Here is an 18,948-nt window from a genome sequence, read left to right on the forward strand (position 1 = left end):
GCGGGGGGGCACAGTCTGGGGACTTCCACAGACTCCGTAATTTCGGGCAGAGAACTCCCCAGTGGATGGGATGGGGCTGTCCATTATTGTCGGGGCGGGGGTGCTGCTGCTGAGGGACGCTTTTAGGGTGGGATGTTAGGGATGACCATTTCCTCCCCAGAAAGTTTTGGGAAATTGACCCATCTGAGGCCGGCAGCAGTGGGCAGGGCTGGAGAACGTGGCCTTTAGGGATCCTTTTTGCCTTGAAATTACGGTGGTCTGTGGAGCATCCCTTATGAAGGAGGTGGGGCAGGGTCCCTCTGAGCTGCTCCCCTCCCCATCTTCCCCTTTCCCCCATCTGAGAGAGGCCTGGGCTACTGGCCTGAGGTCCGCCCCCTCACCGCACCCCTCCACTCTCCGCTCTCTCTCCTGGAGTCTCTCTCCCTCCCAGCACCAGCCACTCTTCTTGCAGGCCCACTGGTTTGGATGCGACACCACTGGAGCTTTTCTCTTCGAGGGCCAGGGCAGGGCGGGTGGTGTGACGGGGCAAGGGAGGGAAGAGGAGGGATTGGGAGCTTGGTGCTGGGGAAGGGGCCTTGCTGTCCAAGGCCCCAGACAGACCCTTCCTCATCTTCTCCCCCTCTCCCTGGGGTTGACCTCTAACCACGTTTTTCCTCCTGGGATCCTGTAACCAGGTTAGGCTCTGAGGCCTCCCACTGTCCCCTTCACACAAACATGTCCCCTCAGATGCCACACACCTGGCGGGGTGGGGGGAGGCAGGGCAGGGTGGTGACTGGCTTGGGCAGAGGCCAGTGTGCTGGACGGAGGGTGCAGGCCAACCCTTGGGGCATCAGGGACAGGGAGATGGCCAGTTGCCAGGGCCCAAGCCAGGGTCGCTCTGGATCCTGCCCAGCTCTGTGTCCCAGACTCCCCTCCCTGTATAAAAACTACATGCTCCTGGCTGCTTCATGCCAGGGGGCCCCTGAGCCACCCTGTCCCCAGTGCTGTGAAGGGAGTGCAGTGCTGTGAAGGGAGTGCTGCCTTTCCTCTCCCTCCCAAGCCTGCCGGTAGTGGGGAATGAGGACTATCTCTTACCCAAGCCCATCTCGCCACTGGGGCTGACCCCCAAGCTGGTGCCAGGTCCCAACCCTCCCTGTTCCCCTGGGGCCAGCTGCTTTGGTGACAGGCCAAGCAGGAGCAGAGAATTCACTGCAAGCCCCCCACCCTCACCCCAGTGCCCTTGCCCTGGCCTGTGTGTGGGTTCTGCCAGCCGGGAGGTGAGGGAGGCCCGGCCATCCTGGATGGAGGGGCACGTGGATGTCGGCACTTTGGGAGGAGATGTGGGGTCTGGCCACACTGACCCCCAGATCAGTCAAGGGGAGGCTAGGAGTAGGTGGCACTGGGACGTGACTGGGCAAGGGTGGGCTGGCCAGCAGCGGCCAACGAGATGCAGTTGAGGTTTTCCTCCTTTTCAGGGATTGGGGGGGTGGGGCGGGGCCCCCCACCTTTCTGACATCAGCGCTGCCTTGGTCCCTCCTCCCGAGCCGGGGATGGTTGCAGGTAAATCGGGGTCCGGGCCAGGGGAGGTGGGGGGCCTGGCTGGGGCGGGCTGGGTCTTTATCCTAGCGCCTGGTTCCCTCCCCTGCCCCCTCCGAGCTGGACCTGGGACTGCCCCCCTGAGGGACCCTCAGTCGGGCCTGGGCCTTGGAGTGAATTCTCTGCTCACCCCTCTCTCCTCCGCCAGCACTAACCCTTTCTTCCCAGGTGGTCTCCAGTGCAGCCTCTCATGGAGCCAGGACCTCGCCAAGTCCCCACATCCCCTTGTCTCTCTTCCCTCTGCACAGCTCTCCTCTCCCTCCCCAACTCTCCCGGGAGTCCTGTCCCTCTCCATGTCCCCACCCCCACCCCCACCCCTGTGCACAGTGCCACTGTCTGCTGCTGAGCCAAACCCCATGAGAGACCCTGCCGGCTGGGGGCAGGGCAGGGCACCCTCCAGGAGGGGCCAGACTCTTCCGTTCCCTATCCTAGCCTGGGAGCTGCCTCTGGGAATCCTTTCTTCCTCGGCTACCGACTTCGTGGGTACCGGGTGCGGGGTGGGATTCAGGCTGCATCAGGAACCTGGGGAGAGAGTTGAAACCCCTATCCGTCCCCCAGCCTGGAATAGGGGGACACTCCTGACACCCACAGTGGGTACGGAAACATCACTCTACCTTGCAATTTTTGCAGGAGGAAGAAAGTGGAGTTAAAAAAAAAAAATCTGTCTGGGTGTGGTTGGTGAAGGATGGGACCCTGGACCCTAGCTCTTCCCTAGGTGGCAGAGAGGAGGGAGAAGGGGCCGGGTGATGAGTCCCTGGACAGACTGTAGTGGGGAGAACTTGCCCCCACTTAAATCACATGGGACCACCTCTGGGAGGGCTCTTGCCAAACTCCTCCCCAGCCTGTGGGGTCTCTAGCAGCCAGGGAAGGGAAGAGGGTACCACTTCCCCCCACTAACCCCACTCTTAATGGCCTCCAGGATTCACATCTCCAGGGAGAGGGGCAGCTGGGCAGGGCGGGGGCAGGGGGGTCGGGTCCCAGCCCGGAAACCCCCTTCCCATCACCAGCCCTACCAAGCAACCGTGACTGCAGCAGCAGGAGGGGACGACCTGGCTCCCCACCCAGCAGCGTGACCAACTTGCCTCTCTCCTCCCTCTTTCTCTTTTTTCCCCTTTGCCTCTGCCCCTCTTCTCCCGTCTCTTCCCCTCCTGCCTGCCCTGCCCAGTCTTCGTGTGCCCAGGGACCCTGCAGAAGGTGCTTGAGCCTACCTCGACACACGAGTCAGAGCACCAATCTGGCGCGTGGTGCAAGGACCCGCTGCAGGCTGGTGACCGCATCTACGTGATGCCCTGGATCCCCTACCGCACGGACACGCTGACTGAATACGCCTCATGGGAGGACTACGTGGCCGCCCGCCACACCACCACGTATCGCCTGCCCAACCGCGTGGATGGCACAGGCTTCGTGGTCTATGACGGCGCCGTCTTCTACAACAAGGAGCGCACGCGCAACATCGTCAAGTATGACCTGCGGACGCGCATCAAGAGCGGGGAGACGGTCATCAATACCGCCAACTACCATGACACCTCGCCCTACCGCTGGGGTGGGAAGACCGACATCGACCTGGCGGTAGACGAGAATGGGCTGTGGGTCATCTATGCGACCGAGGGCAACAACGGGCGGCTGGTGGTGAGCCAGCTGAACCCCTACACGCTGCGCTTCGAGGGCACGTGGGAGACAGGTTACGACAAGCGCTCTGCGTCCAACGCCTTCATGGTGTGTGGGGTCCTGTACGTGCTGCGCTCCGTGTACGTGGACGATGACAGTGAGGCGGCTGGCAACCGCGTGGACTATGCCTTCAACACCAATGCCAACCGCGAGGAGCCTGTCAGCCTTGCCTTCCCCAACCCCTACCAGTTCATCTCCTCCGTCGACTACAACCCTCGGGACAACCAGCTGTATGTCTGGAACAACTATTTCGTAGTGCGCTATAGTCTGGAGTTCGGGCCACCCGACCCCAGTGCTGGTGAGGACGACTCACTTCCAGGCATGGAGCCTGCTTGTTTTTTGTCTCCTCCACCCCCACACCCCCACCCGCTGGGTCCCAGGGCGGGGAGCCCCATCCTGTGAGCTCTTGGGGATTGGGAGGTAAAGGAAATTCACAGCATGTGACAGAGGCTGTTCTGAGCACTTCACAGCCATTAACTCACCTCCTCACAGTCTATGACACAGGGGTCCTTACTGCCCTGTTTTACACATGAGGACACTGAGGCCCTGCACGGGTAGGGGATTAAGTTATTTGAGGATTTGAACCCAGCCTCCCAACCACTGAACTACACTACCTCTCCTGAGCACTTGGGCACCTTTACCCCCTTAGATCCTCCAAAATCCTGGGTGGAAGTCCAATATCCACAAAACAAAAGAGCTGAGCTGCTCATGCTGACTGGGCTGGGGGCAACTCCGCAGTCTTCTCCTGCACCCCTTAGCTGCCCTGCCAGCTTTGTGCAGCCCCAGGGCTCCAGGAAGCGCAGTCTAATCCCATCTTGTTTGCAAAAGTGGGAGCTGAGGCCCCACCAGAGGGAAGCCGCGTAGCCAGGTTACAGAAGCCGAGGTCAGCTAGAAAGAGGATGGGAGGTGGTGGCGGGGCTGACCTGGACTCAGGAAGGCACCTCTCCCCGATCGTTCTCTCAGACGTTATGGTACACATAGTGAACTTTTACCACCCTTTCATACTTTATATGGTCCTGTGGGCATAAGGGACTTTGGTGGGCACAGAGAGGCAAGGGGAGATCTACAACCAGACCCAGCAAGACCCAATGTGTTCCTGCCTCAGTAGGTGAGGAAGACGCTAGGATGGCCTGGGACCCCTGCCCAGCCAGGCACGCTGTGGCATGGCCCTGAGCATGGGGATGACCCTGTCTCATATCCCTTCTCCAGGCCCAGCCACTTCCCCACCCCTCAGCACGACCACCACAGCCAGGCCCACGCCCCTCACCAGCACAGCCTCGCCTGCAGCCACCACCCCACTCCGCCGGGCACCTCTCACCACGCACCCAGTGGGTGCCATCAACCAGCTGGGACCTGATCTGCCTCCAGCCACAGCCCCAGCCCCCAGCACCCGGCGGCCTCCAGCCCCGAATCTGCATGTGTCCCCTGAGCTCTTCTGCGAGCCCCGAGAGGTACGGCGGGTCCAGTGGCCGGCCACCCAGCAGGGCATGCTGGTGGAAAGGCCCTGCCCCAAGGGGACTCGAGGTGAGTACAGAGGCTGTGGCCAGGGGCATAGGGGCCATGCCCCCCAGCAGGTTAGCACAAATGCATGTGTGGGTGGTGGCATCTGCTGGAGCAGGGGCTTTCTGAGGGCAGGGGTCCTCCCCAGTGACCAGCAGAGCTCTGCACATGGGCCACTCAGCCAGTGCCCCTGGCCCCACCTGCAGAACCTACAGGGAGCCTTCAGGAGGTGACCCGGCTCCTGGCCTCAGGCTGACCTGGGACAGCCCAGGAACAGCCAGCTTCACGGGTGGCCAGCTGAAGTGTGAAAAGGGCGGGGCCGTGTGTCCTGGAGATCTGAGGGGAGGGTTGGCAGGTGCTTTGTGGTGGGGGGGGCATTCCAAGATGAGCCTTGATGGAAGGTTCTAATTCTGGAGGCAAAGATGGGACAAGAGGGAAAGCTCAAGGGGAAGTGAGTGGCGCCTCTCTTGACTGTCTGGCCCGCTTCATGTCTGTTTCTCTGTGTTTCCCTCACCTCCCTCTTCGCCCGCTTGTCCCCTGCTCCATCATCTCTTCTCTCCCTCTTCATCCATCCTTCTCTTCTCCCTTTTGGCTCCCTTCTCTGTTCCTGTCTGTCTGTCCCTGCAGGAATTGCCTCCTTCCAGTGTCTACCAGCCTTGGGGCTCTGGAACCCCCGGGGCCCTGACCTCAGCAACTGCACCTCCCCCTGGGTCAACCAGGTGGCCCAGAAGGTACCAGCCACTGCCCCTCAAAGGCAGGCACATGTGCTTGGGCCCAGGGCCCAGCGGGGGTTATGGAGCAACTGGGGAGACACGGGCTGGCAGGTCTGGAAGGCAGGACTGTGGGGTCACCTCCCCAGCCTACAGAGGGAGCAGGGACAGATGGGGTGGGAAAGGGCAGACAGTGACAGGGAAGCAGAGAAAGATGGGAGAGGCTGCACAGGCCAGGGAACCCAGGAAGGGCAGGATGGTCCCCGACAGACCTGGGATTCTCCCTCCCTACCCCCCACCTCACGCAGATCAAGAGTGGAGAGAACGCGGCCAACATTGCCAGCGAGCTGGCCAGACACACCCGGGGCTCCATCTACGCGGGGGACGTCTCCTCCTCCGTGAAGCTGATGGAGCAGCTGCTGGACATCCTGGACGCCCAGCTGCAGGCCCTTCGGCCCATCGAGCGCGAGTCAGCTGGCAAGAACTACAACAAGGTGGGGCCTGGTGGTGGGGCTGACCTGGTGCGGGGAGGACACCTGCCCCCAGGGTCTCCGGAAGTATCCGACCTGGTACCTTCCAGCCAGGCTGCCACCCCCACTCACTTCCTCAGAGAGGAAGGAACCCCAAGGACTGCTGGGTCTCACTCCTGTGCTGCCCCAGATGGTCCTGGGGGTTGGGGATCCCTGAGGAAATGTCTTGCTCATAGCTCAGCCCTGGGTCAGTGGTAGCCATAGATGACAAAGCTATCCAGATATGATAGTACTGGGGTTAGGGAACCGGTGCCCAGGGGCCTGGCCTGACATCACCTCCATCTCTTTTTAGATGCACAAGCGAGAGAGAACTTGCAAGGATTATATCAAGGTAAGACCTGAGGGGTTCCAGTGTAAGGACCATGGGCTCCAGCTGATGGGGGCTGTGAGGGGCCAGGGAATAGGGTTGGATGTTGAGAACAGGGCACACAGAGCGCACCCAGAGGAATTAGAGGGTATTAGGGGGCCTCACAGCACCATCCCCCTGCCTGTGCAGGCCGTGGTAGAGACAGTGGACAATCTGCTCCGGCCAGAAGCTCTGGAGTCCTGGAAGGACATGAATGCCACAGAGCAGGTGCACACAGCCACCATGCTCCTGGACGTCCTGGAGGAGGGTGCTTTCCTACTGGCTGACAACGTCAGAGAGCCTGCCCGCTTTCTGGCTGCCAAGGAGAACGTGGGTGAGTGCCTCGGTCAGTTACCCAGGGCAAACTCAGACACAAACCTTAAACCACAGGGTTCTGGCCTGGAGGCCACAGAGGGGATACCCAGCCTTTGGGCGTCTTGCCACAGGATCTTGTTATGCAGCCTGAGCCTCTGGACCGGGAACAGACCCCAACTGCATGTGCCTTGCCTTCCTCTGTCCCCACAGTCCTGGAGGTCACAGTCCTGAACACAGAGGGACAGGTGCAGGAGCTGGTGTTCCCCCAGGAGGAGTACCCAAGAAAGAACTCCATCCAGCTGTCAGCCAAAACCATCAAGCAGAACAGCCGCAATGGTCAGTGCCCCTGGGGGCCTCGGGTGGGGAGGCAGCCCCCATCAGCCCTGTGCCACTGTCTCTGCGCCATTTATGGAGGGCAGTGGTCCTGAACTTTTCCCATGCTAGTGTAAAATTTCAGGGGATTCGTGGGTCCCCTGCCTGAGGGTGAGCCTTGCAGTTGCCAAGTTGGCTCTTGGGCCTCACAGCTCAGAGAGGTCAGGGCTTTGCCCAAGGTGACACGGTGAGAATGGGTGGATCGGAGGCCCAGCCACTCTGTGTCCCGTCACACTGCCCTGCTGTTCAGAACTGCTTTCGGCTGAGCAGCGGTCTTGTGGACAGGGCTCCCTGACTCCCACCTGCCTGGGCTGTGGACTGGCTTCAGAGGTCCCAGTGGCCAGCATGGCCAAGGGCTGAGGAGCTGGCTAAGCTGGGAGGCCAGGGGCCTGGACAGAGGTGCGCCAGCTGAGGATGCTGACACGTCCAATCATGCCTGTCCTCGCCAGGGGTGGTCAAAGTTGTCTTCATCCTCTATAACAACCTGGGTCTCTTCCTGTCCACGGAGAACGCCACGGTGAAGCTGGCCGGGGAAGCAGGCCCGGGTGGCCCCGGGGGTGCCTCTCTGGTGGTGAACTCACAGGTCATCGCAGCTTCCATCAATAAGGAATCCAGCCGCGTCTTCCTCATGGACCCCGTCATCTTCACCGTGGCCCACCTGGAGGTGAGCTGAGCTGCCCTCTCCCTCCAGGGGGTTGCCGTACCCTCTGTTCCCTGGCTGTGTACCTACCCCCACACCATGTGCTCACCTCCAGAACAAGTTTCGGGTTCTTCCACTTGAGTGGCTTGGGCCATTTGTCCCCCGAGCTCTCAGAATGTCAAACGGAGCCCCAAAACCCAGGCACTTCTTTGATACTTGGCACCATCCCTGTAGCCAGGTGGGGGGGCCAGAACGGAACTCCCTGGTTCTGACTCCAGTTCTGACACCCCGGCGCCACCACACAACAGGACAAGAACCACTTCAATGCTAACTGCTCCTTCTGGAACTACTCGGAGCGTTCCATGCTGGGCTACTGGTCGACCCAGGGCTGCCGCCTGGTGGAGTCCAACAAGACCCATACCACGTGTGCCTGCAGCCACCTCACCAACTTCGCTGTGCTCATGGCTCACCGCGAGATCGTAAGCTGGCTGGCACTCTGCTGCTCCGGGTGGGCCTGCTTGCTGGCCTGGCTTTGCATGGCATCCTAGAGAGGTCATGGGCAGTTCCAGGGGAGGCCAGCCTCGTGGGCGTTGGGGGGCCACTAGTCTTGCTTGGGGCATGAGGCCATGCGTCTGGTTCTCTCTGGTCCTCTGTGGCATGGTCCCACCTTCTCCCAAGGCACTCTGGAGAAGCAGGTTGGTGGCATGTTGGTCATCTCTCCACAAGCCTTCCAGAGCATGAGGAAGTGAGCACACTGCTGTGTGCAGAGGGTGGGGGCTGCCAGGTTGGCAGCACTAGAGGTCCTCGAGGCCTGTGGCCTTGCCCAGGGCCCTGCCTGCAGCAGGCACATGGCTGAGCACAGCGTGCAAAACCAAAGGCCCTGAGCATGCCCCTGCTCCTATCCCCAGTACCAGGGCCGCATCAATGAGCTGCTGCTGTCAGTCATCACCTGGGTGGGCATCGTGATCTCCCTGGTCTGCCTGGCCATCTGCATCTCCACCTTCTGCTTCCTGCGGGGGCTGCAGACTGACCGCAACACCATCCACAAGAACCTGTGCATCAACCTCTTCCTGGCTGAGCTACTCTTCCTGGTTGGGATCGATAAGACTCAGTATGAGGTAGGCTGGGACTCGAGGGCAGGTGATGGCCAGTGCCTGGGTTGGGGGCCAGGAAAGGATGATGCCTGTCTAGGCAGCAGCCCTCACCCTCGGTGCTCCCTGCAGATCGCCTGCCCCATCTTCGCCGGCCTGCTGCACTACTTCTTCCTGGCTGCCTTCTCCTGGCTGTGCCTGGAGGGCGTGCACCTCTACCTGCTGCTGGTGGAGGTGTTTGAGAGCGAGTATTCCCGCACCAAGTACTACTACCTGGGCGGCTACTGCTTCCCGGCCCTGGTGGTGGGCATCGCGGCTGCCATTGACTACCGCAGCTATGGCACCGAGAAGGCGTGAGTTTCCACCTCCTGGCCCTGTACCTATTCTCTCCTCCCACCTGGTTCCCTACTCCGTGGCACCCCTTGGACCAGGACCCTCAGGGCAGCGACCTCCCTTCCTCTTCCTCGTCCCTGAGGCTACAGCCTCTAGAGTCCTAGGCCTTCACGGATCACAGGGGAGGGCCCCTCAGCTTCTCTCTACACCCTGGCCCTGTTTCCTTTACAGCTGTTGGCTCCGAGTGGACAATTACTTCATCTGGAGTTTCATTGGGCCCGTCTCCTTCGTTATCGTGGTGAGTTGGGAGGTGACACCTCATCTCCTTTCTTCATCCAGGCTGGCCTTGACCCCAGCCCCTACCCCCCACACTCTCCCCGCTCACTGGAACTGAGCCACTAGCTGAGAGAATAAGAGTGCGCTGGGTCCGTGGAGCTCCAGTGCTGAGGGCTGCTCACCGGGGGCTGTGATTTGAGCCACTACCGTGTGTCAGGTCGTGGGCCCTGTCTTCCCAGCAGCCAGGAGTGGCAGTAAAATGCCAGTCAGCTCACTGCCACACGCTGGGCACCTCAGGGGCAGGTCCGGGGTTCTCCCAGCAGAGGAGAGGGCTACAGCCAAGCCTTCGCCAGTCCAGGCCCCAGCCTCAGCACTCACTAAGGGAGTCAGGGCCACTCTCAGCCCAGCCCGTCCCTTGTCCGGCCCTCAGGTCAACCTGGTGTTCCTCATGGTGACCCTGCACAAGATGATCCGAAGCTCATCTGTGCTCAAGCCTGACTCCAGCCGCCTGGACAACATTAAGTGAGCCCCGCCCCTGCCTGCCTCCTGCCCCATCACCCGCCTTGCTGGGCCCACTTCTCCCAGGGTGTCCAAAAAGGTGGTGCTGTCAACTCTGGTGACACACATTGCAATTTTAAGTATCAAGAGGGGTGTTTTATTGTATTCACTATGTACCTACTTAATGGGTCTTAGAAAGCGTATCATTAGCACGTCCAACCTGTGGTTTTAGGGGCATAATTGCATAGAGTGAGGCTAAATTCAAAAGGTGAGTCTGTTTAAGAGCAACTTAAAGAGAAATAGGCAGCAAGGTGTAGCCTAAGTGGTCTGGAAATTTGGCAAAAACAATAAAGTTGGCAGAGGAATGACTGATGTTCACAAAACCCCAACCCCTGACCCAATACCTTTCCCTGTGGCCCAGGCTGGCGTGGAGGCGTCCTGGGCAGGCCACTGCCCCCAAGGCCCACTCGCCCACCCTGCTCAGTTAGGGCTTTGCAGACAGTGCCCAGGCCCACCCAGTGGCCCCCCCTTATAGGCTGCAGGGGAGGCCTAAGCTGAGGCCGTCCCCTCCGCCGGGTACTTTGACACCCTGTCTCTCCACCCCCAGATCCTGGGCACTGGGGGCCATCGCGCTGCTGTTCCTGCTGGGTCTCACCTGGGCTTTCGGCCTCCTCTTTATCAATAAGGAGTCGGTGGTCATGGCCTATCTCTTCACCACCTTCAACGCCTTCCAGGGGGTCTTCATCTTTGTCTTTCACTGCGCCTTACAGAAGAAGGTGAGGTCGAGCCGGGGTCCTGGGTCACAGCCTCCCTTGGAGACATTTCCTGGGCACCCAGGAGAAGGAAACAAGGGTGGAGGGGACTCAGGAGTGCTGCAGGCCTTCAATGGTCAGGTCTGCGTCTGCCAGGAGGGGAGCATGAGCTCAGGATTTAGCCACAGGTGAAGAGGGTTCTGGAAAAAAGCAAGATACAACAGCTTAAAGGAGTGAGAGCAGGACAGATTTGGTGATGGGCAACCCTCACCACCATGAGGATCACAAGTCAGGCCTGGAAGCGGGGAGGACTTTGGGAGCCAACCTGAGGGAGCACTGCCTACATTCGTAGTTCTGGAAAGACTTGTGAATTTTGTGGTGATACAAAGGATCTTTTTAAAATAAATGGGTTAAAATATGAATCTTAGAAAAACACAGACTGGGCATGGTGGCTCATGCCTGTAATCCCAGCACTTTGGGAGGCCAAGGCCAGGCGGATCACCTGAGGTCAGGAGTTCCAGACCAGCCTGGCCAACATGGCAAAACCCCATCTCTCCTTTATATAAAAATTAGCCAAGCATGGTGGCAGGCGCCTGTAGTCCCAGCTCCTTGGGAGGCTGAGGCAGGAGAATCGCTTGAACCCGGCAGGCAGAGGTTGCAGTGAGCCGAGATCATGCCATTGTACTCCAGCCTGGGTGACAGAGTGAGACTCTTGTCTCCAAAACAAAACAACAACAAACACATACAAAGAGCTGGGTGTGGTGACTCATGCCTGTAACCCCAGTACTTTGGGAAGCTGAGGTGGGAGGATCCCTTGAGCCCAGGAATTCGAGACCAGCCTGGGCAACATAGAGACCCCATCTCTATTTAAAAAAAAAAACAAAGGGGAAAACAGTATCGGGAACGTGGGTAGGGAGTGAGGGTCCAGGCAGCACCCTCAGGACTGAAGCTGGGGAGACGGAGCTGATACATTTGTCGAGTTGGCCCTGGCAGGAGTGCGGGCTGTGGAGATTGCTGTTGGATTTGGGGAGTGGTGAGGCGGGTAAGGCTTAAGGCAGGGGATGGCAGAGGCAACAGTCATGAGAATTCTCGTTGCAAGGGAGAGGTGGTCTGTGTCCCTGCTCTGCCCAACACTGTCCTGGTCCCTCCTTGGACACACAGTCAAAGGCAGTGTCTGCACAGCCCCTACCTCACACGCAGTGACAGTGATGTCCTTTCAGGGGCCCCCAGGTCCCTATGGTCTGATCTGGGACCATTGGTTCCCCTCCCTATCTCTGCTTTCAGACACCTAGATGTGGACCCTCCTCAGTAGAGCCCCTGTCCTTGCCCCAGCCTGAATGAGGCCTCCTCTGATCTATTTATTTTTTTAGGTTATTTTATTATTGTTATTTTTTTTTTTTGAGATAGAGTCTCACTCTTTTACCCAGGCTGGAGTGCAGTAGTGTGATCTTGGCTCACTGCAACCTCTGCCTCCTGGGTTCAAGCAGTTCTCCTGCCTTCATCTCCCAAGTAGCTGGGATTAAGGTGCACACCACACACCTGGCTAATTTTTGTATTTAGTAGAGATGGGAGTTTCACCATATTGCCCAGGCTCGTCTCGAACTCCTGACCTCAGGTGATCTGCCCACCTCGGCCTTCCAGAGTGCTGGGGTTACAGGTGTGAGCCACCATGACCCCTGATCTATTTAAAATCACAACCTGCTCCCAAGTCAGCACTGCCTAACCCCCTTTCCAGCCATAGTTTTCTCCACAGAATCTAACACCATCTGATAGCCTGCATATTTATATTTTCATGTATGTTGTGTCTCTGTCTACTGAAATATAAGCTCTGAGAGGTAGGCATTTATGTCTGTTGTTTTCTGTACCATCCCCGAGGCCTAATATGTGCCTGGCACATAGCAGATGCTTATTAATGCTCTGTTGCTTTTATGAATGAATGAAAAGCGGTCAGTGGCAGTGGAGAACCTGATCAGCTGGCTGTTGGGGGACAGGGGACAGCAGGGTTTCTGTGGCCTGCAAGTCACTGAGCAGGGGAACACAGTCATTGGAAGCTCTGTCTCCGGCCTCCTGAGGCTATCTTGTGCCAGCCCTGTGGGAGGCTGGATCACAGAGGAGGCCAGCGTCCCAGCCAGCTGACTGTCCTCCTTGTCCCCCAGGTGCACAAGGAGTACAGCAAGTGCCTGCGTCACTCCTACTGCTGCATCCGCTCCCCACCCGGGGGCACTCACGGGTCCCTCAAGACCTCAGCCATGCGAAGCAACACCCGCTACTACACAGGGACCCAGGTATCACGCCAGGCAGGGCTCCCTGGGGCTGAGTGTTGGAACCTGGAGCCTGAGAGGCGGGCAGTGACTTGGCCTGGGTCTGTGATGGTGATGATCGGGTGAGCAGTCTCAGATGCCAGAGGGTGGGTGGCCCAAGGGTCCCCTCACATCTGGGTTGTGTCCCCAGAGCCGAATTCGGAGGATGTGGAATGACACTGTGAGGAAACAGACAGAGTCCTCCTTCATGGCGGGTGACATCAACAGCACCCCCACCCTGAACCGAGGTGAGAAGGGTCCCTCTGCCTCTGGCTCTGGTCCCTCGAGGCTCCTGGCCACCTTATGACATCTGATCCCTTGGCCAGGTACCATGGGGAACCACCTGCTGACCAACCCTGTGCTGCAGCCCCGTGGGGGCACCAGCCCCTACAACACCCTCATCGCTGAGTCGGTGGGCTTCAATCCCTCCTCGCCCCCTGTCTTCAACTCCCCAGGTGAGGGCACAGGGGAAGCATCCAAGTTGGGAAGTGTGGGGTTTGCGTCCCAGGGGACCTCCGCCTGGGATGTTCTATGCCCCAGAACTGGAGCCTGGACTTGGCATTTCAAGCTCACCCTTGCCTTCTCTCTTTTCTCTCCTGGCTGCCACCTGCAGGGAGCTACCGGGAACCCAGTAAGTGCGACTCTTCCCTGGAAATATTTCTGAGACTGGGAGAGGGACAGATAGTGGCCTTCTCAGATGGGCTTACTTAAGGAGGAGAACTTGGGATGCCCTCCCCATCCCCCGCTCCACCGAACAGTCTGGCTGGCAGCCGGATGGAGGATAACAGGTGGTGGTCATTGAGTTTGGGCCTTTAGATGTGAGGGTCTGAGCACAGGAAAGGGATCCTGTCACCCAGGCCTCCTCATACTGCTGAGATTCTGAACCTCCAGCTGGGGGACGAGACCCTGGGGGAACTGGTCCTTGTCCCCCAACTTTAACCAATCTGCTTTTGGGCTGCTGTCTCTACTGCCAGTGAGGGAGAAAGGGAATGTCAGACCAGAGTTCCCATGGGGCAGGGGGAAGCCCACGGAAAACCAGCAGGAATGGAGCCCCACTTCTCCCCACGGACCACATCCCCTCACGGCCCCCCAGTGCAGCCAGGGCCCCTCTCCCACCTGACCAGCCCCTTTCTGCCCTGCAGAGCACCCCTTGGGAGGCCGGGAAGCCTGTGGCATGGACACCCTGCCCCTGAATGGCAACTTCAACAACAGTTACTCCTTGCGAAGCGGGGATTTCCCTCCCGGGGATGGGGGCCCCGAGCCGCCCCGAGGCCGGAACCTGGCCGATGCCGCGGCCTTCGAGAAGATGATCATCTCAGAGCTGGTGCACAACAACCTGCGGGGGAGCAGCAGTGTGGCCAAGGGCCCTCCACCACCTGAGCCCCCTGTGCCACCTGTACCAGGGGGCGGGGGCGAGGAAGAGGCAGGTGGGCCCGGGGGTGCTGACCGGGCAGAGATTGAACTTCTCTATAAGGCCCTGGAGGAGCCTCTGCTGCTGCCCCGGGCCCAGTCGGTGCTGTACCAGAGTGATCTGGACGAGTCAGAGAGCTGCACGGCCGAGGACGGCGCTACCAGCCGGCCCCTCTCCTCCCCTCCGGGCCGGGACTCCCTCTATGCCAGCGGGGCCAACCTACGGGACTCACCCTCCTACCCGGACAGCAGCCCCGAGGGGCCCAGTGAGGCCCTGCCCCCACCCCCTCCCGCACCTCCCGGCCCCCCTGAAATCTACTACACCTCACGCCCGCCAGCCCTGGTGGCCCGGAATCCCCTGCAGGGCTACTACCAGGTGCGGCGGCCTAGCCATGAGGGCTACCTGGCAGCCCCAGGCCTTGAGGGGCCAGGGCCCGATGGGGACGGGCAGATGCAGCTGGTCACCAGTCTCTGAGGGGACCTCATGGACCAGGGGCTGGTGGCCCAGGCCAGGGAGGGAACCCTGGGCAAGGCTCTGGTGGGAGAGGGAGACAGATGGAGGCAGTGGCTGGTGGGCCACTCTCTCCTGATGCCCCTTGGCCATGGGCCCTACAGTACCCTCAAGGGACTCTGACCTAGGGGCCTGAGGTGCCAGGGTTCACAGACAGGGTTTCCCACCAGCCACATGCACCAGCTCTATTTGGGGGAAGTGTAGTGAGGAGGAGCCCAGAGGTCCCAGGGGAGTGAGGAGGGAGAACTTGGAAGGGTGCAGCCCACTTTCAGACTCTCCCCTCTCCCACCCTTGCCACTGCCTGAAGGGAAATGAGGGCTTTAGTTTCCCTGGGCAGGGAGGGCAGCTTCTGAGGTTGCCAAAGGCCCCCACTGGATGGCACCTGTCAGCTGCCCCTCTCCACAGTCAGAAATGCTGCTGGCTGCACCCAGAGGGAGCAGTGAGGCAGGACGCATGGACATGTTCCTCCTTGGGCTACAATTGCCTGCTCCCTGGAGACTGGGAAAAGGCCGCAGGCAGGGGGACTGGGCGGTGGTTTAAAGGTCGAACTTTCTCTGAAGCTCCTTTCCCCTTGCTCTTGGTCCCTGCCCCCAAGCAAGCCTGCCCCCTCCGCCTCCCAGTGCACCCAATGACCCCCTCCCTTGGGGTGACTCCTGATGAAGCACAACTCCCTGCAGGGCCCCCAGCCCACAGGGGTGGCCATATTTGGGCAGTTCCCAGTCCTGTGGGCTTGGCTATCTGGGAAGCAGATTTTGGGTCTGGATTTCCCTGGGGAGTGGGTCCTGGGCTTGGATCTTTCCCTAGGGGGCCCTCTTATCCCTTCCTCTCTCCTCCTCCTCTCCCATTGCTGTAAATATTTCAACGAAATGGAAAAGAAAAAAAAAAGACAAAAAAAGAAAAGAAAAAAAATCTCATCACTTGAAGCCACCGGGAGCCTGCAGCCCGGGCCAGCCTGGGCTTTCTCCGGAGCAGAGTGGCGTTGCTGGCCTGGCAGCCAGGACTTCTCCGCGTACGTGCATCCCCAGTCCCCGCCTGGGCGGGCGGGCCGCCAGAGCAGCTTTTTACAATCCAGAGACAGAAAACAAAATCTAGATGCAACAGCAAAACAAAGAACCCATTTCCTTCCTGGCACCCGTTTCTGTCCCCTCCTTTCCTGCTCCGCCTGCCTGGCATCATCAGCCCTCCTGGGGCGTGTACCTCACTGCCTGCCCCAGGACCAGAGGCCTGTCTCCCCCTCCCCTCCCCACTGGCCCCGGGGAGACCCCCTCACACCCAAAGATGCTTTGCCAAGATGGCTGCGCTGTCCCTTTGAGTTCCTGCTTCTTGTGTATTGTTTTGGGGACTCTAGCCGGGGAAGACAGGGCTGACTTCCCACCTAGAGAGGTTGATGGTGGAAGGAAAATTGAGAGAAACTGGGGTCGTGGAGGGCATGGGTATGGCTGAGGAGGGTGCTAGGAGCAGCACAGTGGTCTTCTGTCGGAGGGGGAGAGGCAAAGGTGAGAGATCACCTTCCCTACCCTCTACCCTCCCACAGGGGAGACGAAGCCAGGGCTGGAGTCAGGATACCCATGTTCTGGGGGGCTTGACCCCAAATCCCAGGCCTGGAACCTCCAGGCTTGGGATGTCTCCTCTTGCAGCCCCCTTCTCTCCAGCGTGTCAACCCAACCTCCCTAGTCCCCTCCCCTCAACTCTAGGGGTAGCGTAGCCCCGAGGCCACCCTAGCCCAGCCCCTGCATTGCCATTTCCCCAGGGGTGGCCCCTCCACCTCTGCTCTGACCTCTCCTGTCTCTTTTGCCCCTCCCTCTTTTCTCACAAGTGCCATGAGTTTTCAAACATCTTCGGGTCTCAGCCTGCTGCTGCCATGAACTTTGTTGGGTTAAGGGGGAGGGGCTCTAGGAAGGAACTGGGGGAAAGGGACAGGTAGGTGGCTGGAGGGACCCTTTTTGCTGCTAGAAAGCCCCTCCCTTCTCCTGGGGAGCTGGGGCTGGCTTGTCCCCATCAATTAGGGGAGAAGGGGTCAGACCAAAGATGGTGGTTTGTCCCGTGTAAGGGAACAGGTATGGGGAAGAGGTGAGGTTGGGTTCCATCTCTGGTGTTTTCTGGTAGAAAGGCCTAACCCATTACACCACAAGACCATGGGTGAAGTCTAGATGGGGAGGAGAAGTGAGGCCGGGGACAGTCCTGCCAGATGACTCCGAGGAGGGCAGGGGACAGTTCGTGGCCCTTCTTGGACTGCAGTAGGCAGGGAGCTCTGTTGTGTGGAGGGGCGGTCAGAGACATGCGGTCAGATGTCTCTGAAGAGTGAGCAGGAGGCATGGGCAGGTGAGGAGCTGGCCCGGCTTGGGCAGCAGCCCAGCTACAGCCTGTGGCTGCCCCTGATAACAGGACGAGGGCCCGGAGAGTTACGTGGGGGCTGGGATGCAAAGGGAGGCCCGCTTCCTCCCTGCCCAGCCCTGCTTGTATCTCTCCAGACTTGGACAATCAAAGGGAGAGGGTATATAGCAGGTCCAGTTCCAGCCAGCCTCGCCCGGTGGCTGCTAGGCCTCAGAGCTATGTGGCAGGGCCCCCTGCTGGGGCTGGCCACCATTGCAGTCCAGTGCAAAGCCGCCCCCAGAGCCCAGGTGTCCCCCCCCACCTAACCAGACCTGGTGCCTTGACGCCCCCACCCCAGCTGGGACGGTACAGAGAAGGGTCTTGGTTTCCTCTCCTACTCCCTTGGGTTCCTGAACTCATTTGCTCCTAAATCTTGTCAATTCTTTTCCTCTGGATTTTCGTTTCTTTTGGCTTTCCCTTGCCTTCTCTGTCTCCACCTCTCCTTCCCCATCTCTCTTTCGCCATGTCTTTCTTGCTGTCTCTATGTTCCTCTTCTCTCATCCTCAACTTTCTGTCCATTCGGGCCTCCTCCTGCCTCCCATGCCCCCAGCCCCTCCCTCCTTGGTCTCCTTTTCGATATGCCAAACCAATTTTGGGTCGAGTGCATTTAACGAGAACAAAACAAAAGGCTCATAACAACAAGAACATTTCAGAAAAAAACAAAAAGTTTAAAAAAAATTGTTGAGTCAAAAAGTCAAACAATAAAGAAATTAAGATTTCTTGGAATGACAAGAGTGGTGTGAGTTCTTGAGCAGGGGAGTAAGAAATGGGTGAGTAGCTGGGCGCGGTGGTGCGTGCCTGTAGTCCCAGCTACTCAGGAGGCTAAGGCTGGAGGACCGCTTGAGTCCAGGAGTTCTGGGCTGCAGTGCACTATGCCAATTGGGTGTCCGCACTAAGTTCGGCATCAATATATGGTCCCTCCTGGGAGCGGGGGCCCACCAGGTTGCCTAAGGAGGGGTAAACCAGCCCAGGTTGGAAACAGAGCAGGTCAAAACTCTCGTGCTGATCAGCAGTGGGATCACACCTGTGAATAGCCACTGCACTCCAGCCTGGGTGACATAGCGCGACCCTGTTTTTTTTTTTTTTTTCAGGGGTAAACAAAGGAAGACCCCGTCTCTTTTTAAAAAAAAAAAAAAAGAAAAGAAAAGAAAGAAAAGAAAGGTGTGAATAGCCAGGCAAGGTGGCTCAGGCCTTTAATCCCAGCACTTTGGAAGGCCGAAGTGGGTGGATCACTTGAGGCCAAGAGTTTGAGAACAGCCTGATCAACATGGTGAAACCTCATCTCTACTAAAAAGACACAAAATTAGCTGGGCATGGTGGTAAGCACCTGTGTGGTCCCAGCTACTTGGGAGGCTGAGGCAGGAGAATCACTTGAACCCGGGAGGCGGAGGTTGCAGTAGGCTGAGATTGCACCACTGCACTCCAGCCTGGGCTACAAAGCGAGATTCTGTCTCAAAAAAGAAAGAAATGGTTGAGTAGATCTGCACTGGGGTGTCCCCATGGGCCCTGGGCTGCACTTCAGCATTCAGAACCCCTGGCCGAGGCCTGGTAATGCAGAATCATTAACGTTTATAAGACATTGGTAAGTTCCTGGGCCTGGTGGAGCATTTCATGTGCAGTTTCTCTGAATCCTTACAAAATGCTCCCAGGTAAAGATGGCAATTAGAGCTCCATTTTACAGATGGGGAAACTGAGGCTTATAGCCCTTAGATGTATGCCCAAGTCTCTCTGGCCAGGCCACTGTCCCA

At 58.9% G+C, this 18,948-nt stretch overlaps 1 protein-coding gene and 1 pseudogene across 6 annotated transcripts in view; both read left to right on the plus strand.

The window, feature by feature from the left end:
* Positions 1–17,926, plus strand: part of ADGRL1 (adhesion G protein-coupled receptor L1) — a 58,463-nt gene extending 40,537 nt beyond the window's left edge. For 3 of the 6 annotated variants that reach the window (XM_012457811.3, XM_012457808.3, XM_064381760.1), the window contains 19 exons: positions 2,741–3,562; positions 4,453–4,767; positions 5,371–5,474; positions 5,762–5,947; positions 6,276–6,314; positions 6,480–6,663; positions 6,855–6,980; positions 7,466–7,680; positions 7,965–8,135; positions 8,565–8,774; positions 8,880–9,100; positions 9,312–9,378; positions 9,787–9,878; positions 10,462–10,630; positions 12,763–12,891; positions 13,058–13,154; positions 13,233–13,361; positions 13,520–13,537; positions 14,049–17,926. In XM_012457811.3, coding sequence (XP_012313234.2) covers positions 2,741–3,562; positions 4,453–4,767; positions 5,371–5,474; positions 5,762–5,947; positions 6,276–6,314; positions 6,480–6,663; positions 6,855–6,980; positions 7,466–7,680; positions 7,965–8,135; positions 8,565–8,774; positions 8,880–9,100; positions 9,312–9,378; positions 9,787–9,878; positions 10,462–10,630; positions 12,763–12,891; positions 13,058–13,154; positions 13,233–13,361; positions 13,520–13,537; positions 14,049–14,791 — 4,037 coding nt within the window. In that variant the 3' untranslated portion in view covers positions 14,792–17,926. Of the gene's footprint in view, positions 1–1,454; positions 1,540–2,740; positions 3,563–4,452; positions 4,768–5,370; positions 5,475–5,761; positions 5,948–6,275; positions 6,315–6,479; positions 6,664–6,854; positions 6,981–7,465; positions 7,681–7,964; positions 8,136–8,564; positions 8,775–8,879; positions 9,101–9,311; positions 9,379–9,786; positions 9,879–10,461; positions 10,631–12,762; positions 12,892–13,057; positions 13,155–13,232; positions 13,362–13,519; positions 13,538–14,048 lie in introns of all 6 variants that reach the window. The other 3 variants (XM_021675251.2, XM_064381759.1, XM_012457815.3) reach the window with 2 other exon arrangements.
* LOC110569551 (uncharacterized) lies at positions 14,801–17,926 on the plus strand (annotated as a pseudogene).
* Positions 17,927–18,948: the final 1,022 nt, after the last annotated feature.

Source organism: Aotus nancymaae, unplaced genomic scaffold, assembly GCF_030222135.1.
Source record: "Aotus nancymaae isolate 86718 unplaced genomic scaffold, 86718_ANA_hifiasm-v0.15.2.pri h1tg000028l, whole genome shotgun sequence".
Lineage (NCBI taxonomy): Eukaryota > Metazoa > Chordata > Mammalia > Primates > Aotidae > Aotus > Aotus nancymaae.